Genomic DNA, 13,277 nt, shown 5'->3' with positions numbered 1-13,277 from the left:
GGAAACCCCTTGGTCTGGTACAGCCCTCTGATTATTATCCATTACTGGTCATGCAGGTTGGAACTGATGAGGTAGCAGAGACGTCCAAAAGCCATCAAAAGGGACTTCAGGGCACTGGGGCGATTGGTTGAAGGACGAGGAGCGCACGTAGTGTTTTCCTCAATCCCTTCAGTGGTAGGAAAGAATACAGAAAGGAACAGGATGATTCAGGAACATGGCTGGTGCCATGGACAGAATTTTGGTTTCTTTGATCATGGAGAGGTTTTCACAGCACCGGGCCTGATGGACTTCAGCTGTCTCAAAGGGGGAAAAGGATTCTGGCTCATGAGCTGGCGGGGCTCATCGAGAGGGCTTTAAACTAGGTTTGAAGGGGGAGGGGGATATAACTATGCTCAGTAAACTAGGCTCAGGGAATAAGGCTGCCCACCCACCTCCAGGGTGAAATCGGCGTGCTCAGCTGGCTCTCTGAAATGCCTGTTCACCAATGCACGCAGCATGGGGAACAAACAGGAGGAGTTAGAAATCTGTGTTCGATCAGGGGGTTATGATCTTGTAGCAATTACTGAGACTTGGTGGGACAGCTCGCATGACTGGAATGTGGTCATGGATGGCTATGTCCTCTTCAGGAAAGACAGGCCAGCAAGGTGAGGTGGTGGACTTGCTCTTTACATGAGAGACCGACTAGGGTGCATTGAGTTCTGCCCAGGGGCGGATCAGGAGCAAGTTGAGAGCTTGTGGGTGCGAATTAAAAGACAATCTGACATGTGTGATACTGTTATTGGTGTCTGTTACAGACCACCGGATCAGGATGAGGAGGCTGATGAGGCCTTCTACAGGCAGCTGACAGCGGTTTCACAAATGCAGGCCCTGGTTGTCATGGGAGACTTCAATTATCCTGATACCTGCTGGAAGGCCTGCTCAGCCAGCCATCCACAGTCCAGGAGGTTCCTTCAGTGCATTGCCGATAACTTCCTGATGCAAATGGTGGATGAGCCTACTAGGAGAGGAGCGCTGCTGTATCTTATTCTCACTAATAAGGAGGGTCTGGTTGAAGCGCTGAAGGTTGAGGGTAGCCTTGGTTGTAGTGACCATGAAATGGTGGAGTTCAGGATCTCATGTGGCAGGAAGAGAACGCCTAGCAGAACTAGAACCCTGGACTTCAGTAGGGCCAATTTCGATCTTTTCAAACAATTGCTAGGAGAAATCCCATGGGACAGAGTACTAGAAGGTAAAGGGGCCCAAAATAGTTGGTTAGCCTTCAAGGACCTCTTCTTCCAAGCTCAAGACCAGTGCATCTCAACAGGTAGGAAGTCAAGAAAGGGTACCAGGAGACCTGCATGGTTAAATGGGGAACTGTTGGGCAAACTCAAGTGGGAAAAGAGAGTGTACAGATCATGGAAGGAGGGCCAGGCCACTTGGGAGGAATATAGGTCTGCTGTCAGAGGATGTAGGGAGGCAACTAGGAAAGCTAAGACCTCCTTGGAATTAAACCTTGCAAGAAAGGTCAAGGACAACAGAAAGGGCTTCTTCAAATACATTGCAGATAAAACTAACACTAGAGGCAATGTAGGCCCACTGGTGCATGAGCAGGGTGTCCTGGTGACAGAGGATAAGAAGAAGGCAGAGTTACTGAATGCCTTCTTTGCCTCAGTCTATACTGCTGGAGGCTCTCCTGATGAGCCCTGGAACCCTCCTGAGGAAGTCAGGATAGAGGAAGAGTCTAGCCTGGTTGACGAGGACTTGGTTAGGGACCAGTTAAGCAACCTGGCCATCCACAGATCCATGGGTCCTGATGGGATGCACCCTTGGGTGCTGAGGGAGCTAGCGGATGTCATTGCCAGGCCACTCGCCATCATCTTTGCTAAATCGTGGGGAACAGGAGAGGTGCCTGAGGACTGGAGGAAAGCAAATGTCACTCCGGTCTTCAAAAAGGGCAAGAAGGATGTCTCCCACGGCATCCTCACAGCTAAACTGAGGAAGTGTGCTCTGGATGATCGGGTAGTGAGGTGGATTGTGAACTGGCTGAAGGATAGAAGCCAGAGAGTAGTGGTCAATGGAACAGAGTCCAGTTGGAGGCCTGTATCCAGTGCAGTCCCTCAAGGGTCGGTACTGGGACCAGCATTGTTCAACATATTCATCAATGACTTGGATGAGGGAATAGAGTGCATGGTCAGCAAGTTTGCTGATGACACTAAACTGGGAGGAGTGGCTGACACACCTGAAGGCTGTGTTGCCATTCAGAGAGAACTGGACAGGCTGGAGAGTTGGGCAGGGAGAAATTTGATGAAATACAACAAGGGCAAGTCTAGAGTCTTGCAGCTGGGTAAGAACAACCCCATGTACCAGTACGAGTTGGGGACTGAACTGTTAGGGAACAGCACAGGGGAAAGGGACCCGGGGGTCCTGGTGGACAGCGGGATGACCATGAGCCAGCAATGTGCCCTTGTGGCCAAGAAGGCCAATGGCATCCTGGGGTGTATTAGAAGGGGTGTGGTTAGTAGGTCCGGAGAGGTTCTCCTACCCCTCTACTCTGCCCTGGTGAGGCCGTATCAGGAATATTGTGTCCAGTTCTGGGCCCCTCTGTTCAAGGACAAGGAACTTCTTAAGAGAGTCCAGCGCAGGGCCACAGAGATGATTAAGGGAGTGGAGCATCTCCCTTATGAGGAAAGGCTGAGGGAGCTGGGTCTCTTTAGCTTGGAGGAGACTGAGGGGGGACCTCATTAATGTTTATAAATATGGAAAGGGTGACTGTCATGAGGATGGAGCCAGGCTCTCCTCAGTGGCATCCAATGATAGAACAAGGGGAAACGGATATAAGCTGGAACACAGGAGGTTCCGCTTAAACACGAGGAAGAACTTCTTCCCAGTAAGGGTAACAGAACACTAGAACAGGCTGCCCAGAGAGGTTGTGGAGTCTCCTTCTCTGGAGATGTTCAAAACCCACCTGGATGTGTTCTTGTGTGATCTGGTCTAGGTGGTCCTGCTCAGGCAGGGGGATTGGACCAGATGATCCTTTGAGGTCCCTTCCAATCCCTAACATTCTGTGATTCTGTGAACAGAAGTCTATGAAACATGGTATGACCAAGAAAGAGAAATTGTCTGGGACAATTTCCATAAGCTTAACAAAAAAAATACCATGGGGGATTTGGATGAGATACTAAGAGATGCATTAACTTCTGAACCTGAATAATTATATCTTTGTATATATTACACAACTGAGAAGCTGCAACAGATGGTTGTGAATGGATGTAAGAGAATGTCAGTCATAATTACTTGCCTGGTTTAACAGCTGTGCTTTTTGAAGAAGAATATTCGAGAGTTGATGGATATGTCACACCTTTCCTTGGCTTGCCCTCTACAAAAAAAATAAAAATCATTAGACAGCATCACAAAATATTCTAAATTTTCTTGCAACAAAACTCCCATCTAACATATGCATTCAGAATCAGGCCCTGCTTCTTTACTGCCCAACTAATATTCTTAGAGATTTCTTTCATCTGACGGTAGAATCTCAAAACGATGCCACTAAAAATACCCATGCCTAAATCTACCATCACAAAAAAAGAAGTTAGAAGGTGTAAAAACACAGTCCTGGGAAGGATTTGAAGAGGTCAGTTTGTTCATTATTTTGCTTTCAAATGGTGTTAAGCATAAGGGGACTGCTCCTGAGGGACATCTGTATAACCTGTACTTAAACCCACAGCCTCCCTAGGCAGCCTTTTCCAGTGCCCAACTATGCAATTGAGTTAGAAATCACGTTTGATGTGGGATTCATTTCATCACGCACACGGCATTCTTCTTTGACCTCACTTTTGCAACATACCATTTCTGGCAATGGTCTTTTGCAGTAATAACAGTGAGAGAAGACTGTGCTTGTGTGTGGGAACATATGGTGCCTATATTTAGATCTAAAATGAGGATCCTGTCTTAAAACAATGAGGTATGTTTCCCAGTTAAGCTTTAAACCGCAAATCTTTTTAGTGCTGCACCAAATGCCATCTGTATCAGTACCTGTGGCCATGCAACTCCATCTCTTGGGGCAGTTTTTATATTCCCGAGGCATGTCTATATCACTGAATGAAGTGTTGCAAAGAAGCCTAGTGTAGGGCCTCTAGAATCTGCAAGCAACTTATCTGTGCAAGCTTGAATGGTGGATGTAGGACTTCTGGACTCCCAGTGACTCTCTCTACAAGATGCTGTGCTGTGTCACGTGTCTGGACCACCTCAGGTGAGACCTATCTCCACCTCCTGCAAAACCTGAGTCATGATGGTGATGCTAGGTTTGCTAGGTTTTTTCCTTTATTCGCTCAGTGGATTCTTTTAGAAGTTATATATGGCACTGTGAGCATGTCAGTTGTCATCGTGGGTGATTAATCCAGAGACCAACAGCACTGAACAGAATTAGCTGCTACAGACTGAGCTAGTCCTGGGAACTGAGGGCTATGTCGCCCATGATGGCGCACAAAGAAAGGTATATTTGAAAGGAACTGGTCCTCTCACATATGGGTATATGTGCAGGGATGGCCATGGAGCTGGAGAGGCGTTGTCCTTTGTCCCTTTTCATGTCTCTAGCTCCTCTGTTTTACTCCTCTCTGAAATTTCAGATATTAAAAAATTCTACATGAGGTAGTTAGAGTTACTAATAAGGCAATGATGTAAAGCGCTATTCTTTCTCATTTACAGCGGTATAAACTTAGAGCAGCTCCACTGAAGTCAACATGGATCTGCCGAAGATCAGAGCTGGTAAGTTAGCATGCAAAGACAAGCTGGAAAGAGCTTCCTCCTTGCCCTTGGGTCTCTCACAGAAGCTGGCCTAAGTGAAGGGCAGGAGATCTTCAGTTCCACTTCTCCCGGAGCTAAAATCACGATCAGGAGCCAAGCAGGACTAGGGAGCTCTTCTGCCAATTTGGCAGAAAGATGAAAAAGTTATAGGATTGCAGATGATTTCTAAATGCATTTCTTTATCCCCAACAGAGGCAGAGTTGTCAGGTATGAGTGGTTGGTACATGGATGCAGCAATAGCATAATAATCTGATCTTAATTTAGAATCTTTCTGGGCTGACCTGATTTTTAATGCAAACCTGAAGCCCAGTGCTGTGCAAATAAACTAGCTGGCGGTGAGGAGTCTGGCTGCTCCTGGACCCTGGGGTTCTTGATCAATAGCAACTTGCATCCCGTATGTGATCAAGAGGTAGATCTGAGGCTTGACCTGAATGTGGCCTTGCTCTCTGGAGCAATGGTAATTTGTCTTTTCCACTGTCTTGAAGAAGTTGCATCTAGGTCAGAGTTTTCTTAACATACTTAAAAATGGGTTTACATGTGGACTGAAAACCTCAACTTCTGGCTGTTGAAGTGCAAGCTATGGGGTGGTGGCTGCCTACCCTCTCACACTTATTTGTGACTGGCAAACCCAGAGGTTTGGGACTCTATTTTCTTAACCCACTAGCTGCAAAACTCCCACTAAACTGAATGGAGTCATTCAACTGAGTGCCAAGGCATTTCAGTGTTTGAAAGTGAATACCAGTGCATTTGCATACCTCCTGGTGTGCTGGCTGCTTTAATCCCAGAGGACAGACCTCATCCCCCACCGCCCCTAAATCACGCCACTTCATGGCCTGGGTCCCCCAGGGATTGCTCTTCTATGCTCTTTTGTGTGGATGCTCATTCACAATTTAAACATCACAAACTCTTGGTGACAATATCCTAACTAGGAATAAACTGTTGGCACGTTTCCAGGGTATAGCATCACATACGGAGTCTGGTCTGCTGAAAGGGAATTCTGCTGGAGAGTAAGGGACTCCGTTCAAACTCTAAACCTGTCCTGAAATTAATGCCTTTGGTGACTTTGTATTTTTGTTGGAGAATGCTCTATGCAGCTCTGTCTTTTTATGACTCATAATTGTAAAAACCCCTCAACTCATCTGTTTTTGAGAGTGAGATCCATCTGTGTTCAGCCTCAGGCTGCTGAGATGAACAGCAGAGCCTTCTTGGAGTTTGTCTTCTAAATTTCTCTTTAAAATTATACAATTCCCACATTTTCAGTAGGTATAGTGAGAGTTTTCTTCCTATTTATATATGAAATATGGTATCATGCATGTTATATGATACGCTATGTTAGATTCATACTCGAGCTAGTTTATAAACTAAGCAGTTCCACTGATATCAGTGAGAGCACTCAGCATGTGTAAAATTAAGAGCATGAGGGACAAATCTCATCACGCCTACACACAACCAGATTTCCCATTATGTCCTTTTACATGTGCTTGTAACTTTCTTTGTATCTTCTTTTACAGTGTTTCATTAATTAAGAATAAATATTTATTACTACAAAACAAAAATTCTTGTAGTTTTATGGGATAACAACTGAGCAGCTGCTGAAGTAAAAAAGAAATCTTATTTCCCATTTATGTACCAGAATTACAATGTGCTGTTTGTTGGGGAAAAAACAGCAACAAGTACAAGTAGCAATTCAGCTGTTCCAGGAAATTCTTACTCATCCAAAATAAATCTTTCTCATAATGTGCTGTACCCATGGCAGAATGCTGTAAAAAGTGCATCCAAAATATATTAATGTAAACTCCAGACGACAGTTCGTTTTGGTCAGTTTCTGAAACGTCTTTTGCTGTCCACAAATTTTTACATGAAAAGAACATTTCTTTATTTTTAGTGGCTCTTCAGTTGCTTGAGCTGTTGATTTTTCCAGGAATGATGTAGTTAACTACCATCAATTGGTTATACCTATCCTAAACCTTCAAAATTGTGGACCAGCAAGAACTGGCCTACTGTATGGATGCAGCAAGAAGTCAGATTTAGAAATTGTACATAAAGCAATGTAAATTAGACCCTTCTTTCACATGAGTAAAATGAGTGCAAGTAGGTTTAATATAACTTGAAGCAGGTGAAAAGGGGATATAATTTACAAAAAAAGCGTAAATTCTGTCAGTGAATGCAAGTGTGTTGCTGTACATACTATGGGGAGAAAAAAGAATGAGCATTAAATTAAGGTGGATTTCGCTGCACTGAGTAGATATCAAAACTATTTGGCTAACAGAGGTAGGGAGAATTCATAGTGTACTTGGGATGCAAAAATAGAATTGCTTAACATAGGGTTTGCATAAATACAAGTGTGGCTTGAGATGGGTTAACAGAAGTCAGAAGTTCCTTCAAAAGACGCAAACTGAGGTCTTCAAAAGACGCAAACTGAGGTGCAGGCTGAGGATGCTTCAAATGGCCAAAAGGCCCTTTAATTCCCTTAGCAGCACTACTTACCTGGGCGGAGAGCAAGTGCAATAGGAAGATCTACTACCCATCAGCACTGAGGCCCGGATTTTAAGCATCAATAGCAGGAATTAAGGTGCCCTCAGAGAGTCAATCCAGACCACCTGCCACCTCCCACAGTGGGCTCAGACCTGCACTGGGCTGAACCCAGCATGCTGCTGGTGAGGTGTGTGCCTCTTTGCGAGCTGTATAGGAGGCCCAGAATAAAAACTGTCTCAGTTGCATTACACATGCGAAAGCTGGTGGGGTGGGCCTGCAGTGACTAAATAAGTCTTTTAAATGAGAAGGCTGCTTCCTCCTCTGCCCGTTGCTGCCTGGCTGGTCAGACAGTGGGGAGCTGCCAGGGAGGGCAGATGGCTCCAGCATTTCACCATGGTACCTGACACAAGGAAGGACTCCCTCCAGCGTGGCAGTGACAGCGACCGGACCCCATTGGAGAAGGTCCCGCGGTAACCTGAGTGACCAGCGACTTTCTGGACAAGGATCTTCCCACCTGTGTTGTCGATTATTCCACTGCAAGGGAAAAACATGGTATTTGAAGGTGGAAGTTCCCTCCAAATAACCTAGAAACCATTCAACAGTGCAAGATGTATGAAGCATTCACTTTTACCTTTAAATCAGGACCCACAGAGGAGCTGTGAAGCTACTGCTAAGTCTGCTGCTAAGAAATATTTGTGCTTCTTCTGCACAGACAAGAGCAGTTTGTTACAAAGTGCTGTCGGGATCTGTTTGCTCTTCTCACTGATCTACTGGTCCTGTGTTTAAGGTTGACCTAGTTGCACATGAGAACAAGCCTCTGCCTTCGTTAAAATTCCTGCAAGCTTGATTGAACAACTGAAGATACAGGGAGAGGTTCTCAGAGAAGATTTTGGGCCAACCATGTGACAGAAATACAAATTTGAGGCAAATCTCCCACTCACTTGACTTTTTCTTTTGTAAAAACTTAATGTTCTCTTTGAGTTCCAGTATGTGCTATCTGCAAAAGCTAAGCCTGGTTCTGACCTCAGCCTGGAGTAAACTGAACACAATATTACTGGGAGCTGTAGAAAACCTAGCAGGCTCCACGTGTGGTGCTCATTAAATGGTGTGTGACATATGATGTAACACATATCTCAAGACAAACAGAAAACCTTCAGTGTAAGCAACCTGCTGTGGCATCATTAGGAAAGAAAGCAAACCAGGCAGCGACTGTGACTCTAGAGGGGTGGTACGACTGGCAGTAATGACACCAGGCAGGAAAACAAGTAATGGGCAGCAAACAACGGTGAAGAATATGTTAGAGCTGTAGCTTTCTCTGATGACTGCAAGAAGCTTCTGGTAAAATAACTGTAAGGAAAGGAAATTCACCACCTGAGGAAATGCGACATATAAGCTACCAAAGCCAAACCCAGCTGGCAAACGAGGAAAACTGAAACCCCCACTGCAACAATACAGCCAGCCAGTGTTTGAACTATGGGGGAAATTGCAAGCACTATCAGTATTTTGGAACTTCCCTTTGGGACAAGTTCTGCGTGCCGAGACAGATAATTTCGATTGTGCACTGATTTTTGAAGGAAGAATTGGTCCTTTGAAAGCTGGTCACCTGGCACTCATCAGCCGGAGCAGCAGCCAGGAGGTGGCAGCCTGAGGCACACGGGCACGTCGAACCCCTACACTGCGCAGTGCAGAGTCTCCAGAGCCTTCCTTAACTATTCGACTTTACTCAAGGTCCCAGCTATTTCACAGAACGGGAAGCACTGCAATGGCTCGAATAACTCCAAATGAAGTCAAGCTGTCAATCAGATCTTGTAAGCTCTCGCTGCATTTTCAGCTGAACGCATCCTGCCTTTGCGCCTTGCCTACAATTATGGTGTGTTTTGGTTGTGAAGTTGTTCTCTATTAAAATTTTATGCACATCTTTGCACGGCTAATAAAACTCAGCAAAATCTGTGCTATAAAATTTGTATGATACGTTTCCTTGTCCAGTGCCCTTTTCTGTGGCAGGAAAGTACATTACTCAGCCTTTGTCAAGGACAGTTAAATTCAAATCTGGAGAATCAAAACCAATCCCAGAAGCATGAGGCTTATATATGTTCATAACGAATGATATGCCTATTCTATTTTTTTCTGAAGCTTTATTAGCAGCAGCAGCTCCATCCCTATCTTCCACTCGAATAATAGTACAGTAGTAATTTGCTATGCTTGAGTGAGAGATCTGCAAATCTCAAGACACTTCTTCTAAAGCTGAGAAAAGTCTTCAAACACAACTGATTTCAACAGGAATAAAGGATTGACAGCACTTTATACGACTGGATCCATGACATCACTCACGGTTTTTCTCACAGGTTCTCTACTAGAACAGCAGCCTGCAATGAAGCCTACAAGGCAGTGTGAACTTTAAAGGGTCCCAAGAGCCGAGAGCTCCCTACGCTGAAATGACAGTTTTGTCTGAGTGCCTTGCTCATTTAAACTCACTCACCTGTGAATTGCAGCATTGCACACACTGGAAAAGGAAGCGTAAATGTCTGTGCCATAAACACGGTATTTTACATCTTGACATCCAGGAGGGCATTTTGCAATGAATTCTGCGTTGATTATCTTCCCCGCCTTGACATCACAATCGATCTGGGGTACATCTGTGAGTGTAAAATCTTGGTAAAGTCAGATTGAATGTTTTTATAGCTGAGTGATCTTGTCATGAAACAATGAGTAACTGAGTGACAGGGATGCCCTCCTCTTACTCCTTCATATCAATGGTTTTGGGATACAAGACATGTCTATGTATTCTGCATCTACAATATAACACATAATAACTCCTACACTGAGGGATGTAGCTGTTACTAAGGATGGATTAAAGAAGCCTGATGATATATATGACCTTCAATGTTAGTTTCTCTGAAGGAAATATCCATTATGACACTTTGCTGGAGAGAGAAAGAAATGTAGCCACACAGGCTGTGGTTAACATGTGGGAAGGAGGGGGTAGGGGATGTTCCATGCACACTCCAGGCAGGATGCATCCCAAGCCTCCCTCTGTCCTCATGTAGTTCCGTGCCATCTATAACATCAGGCTGCAGCCACATCCCATTTTTTTTGCCCTTAACATTTCAAATTATTTGCTGGGTATAATTTACTTTGAACAAGAGGTTTAAGTGTGAGTTCACAACTTCGCAGTAGGCTTGTTTGTCAACTAAATGAGAAAAATAGTCTGTGGACAGAAATGCTCTTACAGCAGTGTAGGTGAAATTTATACATCCTGGTGCACAGGACATGCACCGCTTATCTCGTGCTAACCAGCTACATATGCTTTGTGTTACAGCAGGTACATTTCACATACTTATGTCTGTGAAAATCTTAATGTTTGCTTAGATCCTCGTGTGATGCCTAATGACCTATGAAGACACGTTTTTGCAGTGAAGTACACAATTTCTCCTTTACACATGTTCGGTAGCACACACTTTACTTAGTGATTTGATTTCAGTAAAATAATCTGTTAGTTAACATATGCTCTTGTTGACTCTGCAGACAACTGTGAAGAGTTACCAGAATATAACCCCACTTTGCACCTTTTTTATGCATCAGGTGCGCTTGCTGTAAAGAAGCCAAGAATACTACTGGGACCACTTACATAGCTTAGCCTTTTTCGTCTTCCTTGTGGCTTCCTTAGCTGCATACGTACATACAAGAAGCACACCTAAAACAAAGGAAATACAGTATCAGGAAAAAGGGGGGCTATCAATGTCAGTCACCACAAGCTCCTGTGCACAAGCTTGCCTGAATTTGAATCAACATGTTGAAAAAATGAAATGGGAATATTCTCAGCCACAACTAGGCTTCTGCTCATTCTTTAGCTTCACAGTCAAGATGATGTCTACTGTGGGGCAGTTTTTTGAAGCGGATTAAAGATTAATTAAATTCAGCTGGCACATTCACCTGTGAAACTCACTATCAAAAGATGCCATTGAGTCCCCGTGGTTCAGAAAATCATGAAAGGCCCCAGTATTTCCACAAGCGGTGGAAACTCTTTGTAATTGGTGCAATAGAAATGTCAGTGAAACAAGATGCTTTGTGCATAAAGCAACGGGGAAGGTAGGAAGATCCTTCTTAGCAGCCCTGTGGAGAGATTATCCTGTAATTGTGCGTTGTGGCATTTCACTCACTGATGGTAGCAGGTATGGGATACTGGGCAGCATCACAGACTGTGTGAGGTTCTAGTGTGGCATGTCCCAGTATCCCATCCCAGCAAGGGCACTGATTTTCTTCAGTAAGCAGAATTATTATTTGAAAAGTGTAATGGTAGAAGAAACACACACTGCTATGTTAAAACATACATCATGATATATGTGTGTAGCTTACCTTGTTAGGTTTACTTGCTAAGTGCATGACATACAAAACCTCTTCATTCTCTGTATTATTTTATATGCACTCTATTATGGGTAGTTAATAACTTTGTTACAAATAGCTCGACCTTCCTGTTCCCCTTTCCCTTCCCTGAGCTTTCAGAGGGAATTGAAACTCTCTATGATGTATTGGCTGATCCTCTCATCATTTGTTAAGTTAATGTTACTAGAATATGTAACAGCGGTCTTATTTCTTTCTTTTATGCTCTTCTTCCCCTAGACTGGTTGCAGAGAGTTTGCAGACTTAATAACACTTAGAACTTGCTCAAAAGAAAAATCAGTCTCACAGTGTCTGAAGGGACAATGTATAGATGCAGTATTGGGGCCTTTTGTCACTGGTGCAGTTGTGTAACTAAGGCAAAACTGTAGTTAGAGAAAAAAGGTGAGAACCAGTGGAAAATAAAGTGCGAAGTCCCAACCACATGCAATGTTAGAGCATAATTTAATGTGGAGAAAGTAATTTGGTCTCTTATTAAAAAAAAACCTACGTAACTATGAAGTTGAACTAAGGATGGATATCCTGCTAGACTTGAAAGTTCCAGCCAGAGGGAATATTGCCTGGGAATATTGCAATTAGAGTAATACAGCACCATTAGGCTTCATGGTGGCTAGATCTCCATCAAAGGGAGACAAGTAAGTAAAGTACCCTAAGAAACCATGCTTGATCAACCAGATTGTTCATGCAAGATGAATTGCAAATTCTGGAGTCCCTACATGCTCTCAAAAAGCAAGATCCTGTCTCCCAGAGGAAATAAAATAAGACACATTTATAGCCTTTTTCCTTTGGCATCTTCTTGTTCATGGAAAGAACAAGAACACAGAGATAAATCAAGAAGGGATGCTTCAACATATGAAACAGCTGATTTTTCTTTGGAGGGAATCTTTACATTACAGATATTTTTCAGGCCCAGTTGTGCCATCTGATATGGACTGCAGCTAGCTGGTCATGTCCTTAGAGATTTATGCAAATAGTATTGTTTCTATGCCAAAGTGAAGAAGTTTGGGTAGCCCATTTCTGAAAAGCTATGCTAAGACTTAGTCCACCCACCACTGACAGCTTCATCAGTTGTGGAGTCCAGAGGGAAGAGAAAAAGCTAGCAGCCCCGGGCCAGCCAGGAGAGGAGGATACAAACCCACAAACTATTAATTGCAGCACATCAACTGTACTTACCAAAGAAGATTGCAATGACTGTGGCCTTCATGGTGAGTAAAGCAAAATCTGGATGTGTCACTAAGGAGCACTGAAAAGGAAAAGAAGAGTATGTCAGGCTACATTCAGACATATTGCAGATGATAGTGGAATGGTGGGGGAAGAGGGACTGTGCACTCTTCTTCAACCTTGCACAGTCCTCACATGTTGCATCCTCTTCTCATGCTTTGTAGAGCAGCTGATGTCCCCAGAGGAGAGAGTGCTTGGACTGTGGCACTCCCATGGACTAGTTTTTCACTTCTGTCCAAGATTTGCCTCTTGTCTCAGGAAACCAAGGTTTCAATCTACATACTTATTTCTGAGGCCAGTGGTAGCAGAGGGCATGATGGGTATGGACATGCTCTGACAGCTATTCAAGTTCATTCACTGCCCTTCTAAGGCATATTCATAGAATCATATTGTCTGTACAT

The 13,277-nt window shown here is 44.0% G+C and overlaps 1 protein-coding gene across 3 annotated transcripts in view; it reads right to left on the bottom strand.

Annotated features, from left to right (window-relative positions):
* Positions 1–12,859, bottom strand: part of VIT (vitrin) — a 42,311-nt gene extending 29,452 nt beyond the window's left edge. For 2 of the 3 annotated variants that reach the window (XM_009978003.2, XM_086628096.1), the window contains exons 1-5: positions 12,829–12,859; positions 10,886–10,951; positions 9,737–9,893; positions 7,658–7,791; positions 3,278–3,355 (exon numbers count right to left, since the gene is read on the bottom strand). In XM_009978003.2, coding sequence (XP_009976305.2) covers positions 3,278–3,355; positions 7,658–7,791; positions 9,737–9,893; positions 10,886–10,951; positions 12,829–12,859 — 466 coding nt within the window. Of the gene's footprint in view, positions 1–3,277; positions 3,356–7,657; positions 7,792–9,736; positions 9,909–10,885; positions 10,952–12,828 lie in introns of all 3 variants that reach the window. The other variant, XM_086628089.1, reaches the window with a different exon arrangement.
* Between the last annotated feature and the right edge of the window lie 418 nt (positions 12,860–13,277).

Source organism: Tauraco erythrolophus, chromosome 2, assembly GCF_009769465.1.
Source record: "Tauraco erythrolophus isolate bTauEry1 chromosome 2, bTauEry1.pri, whole genome shotgun sequence".
Classification (NCBI taxonomy): domain Eukaryota; kingdom Metazoa; phylum Chordata; class Aves; order Musophagiformes; family Musophagidae; genus Tauraco; species Tauraco erythrolophus.
This window is presented reverse-complemented; position numbering and strand designations above follow the sequence as displayed.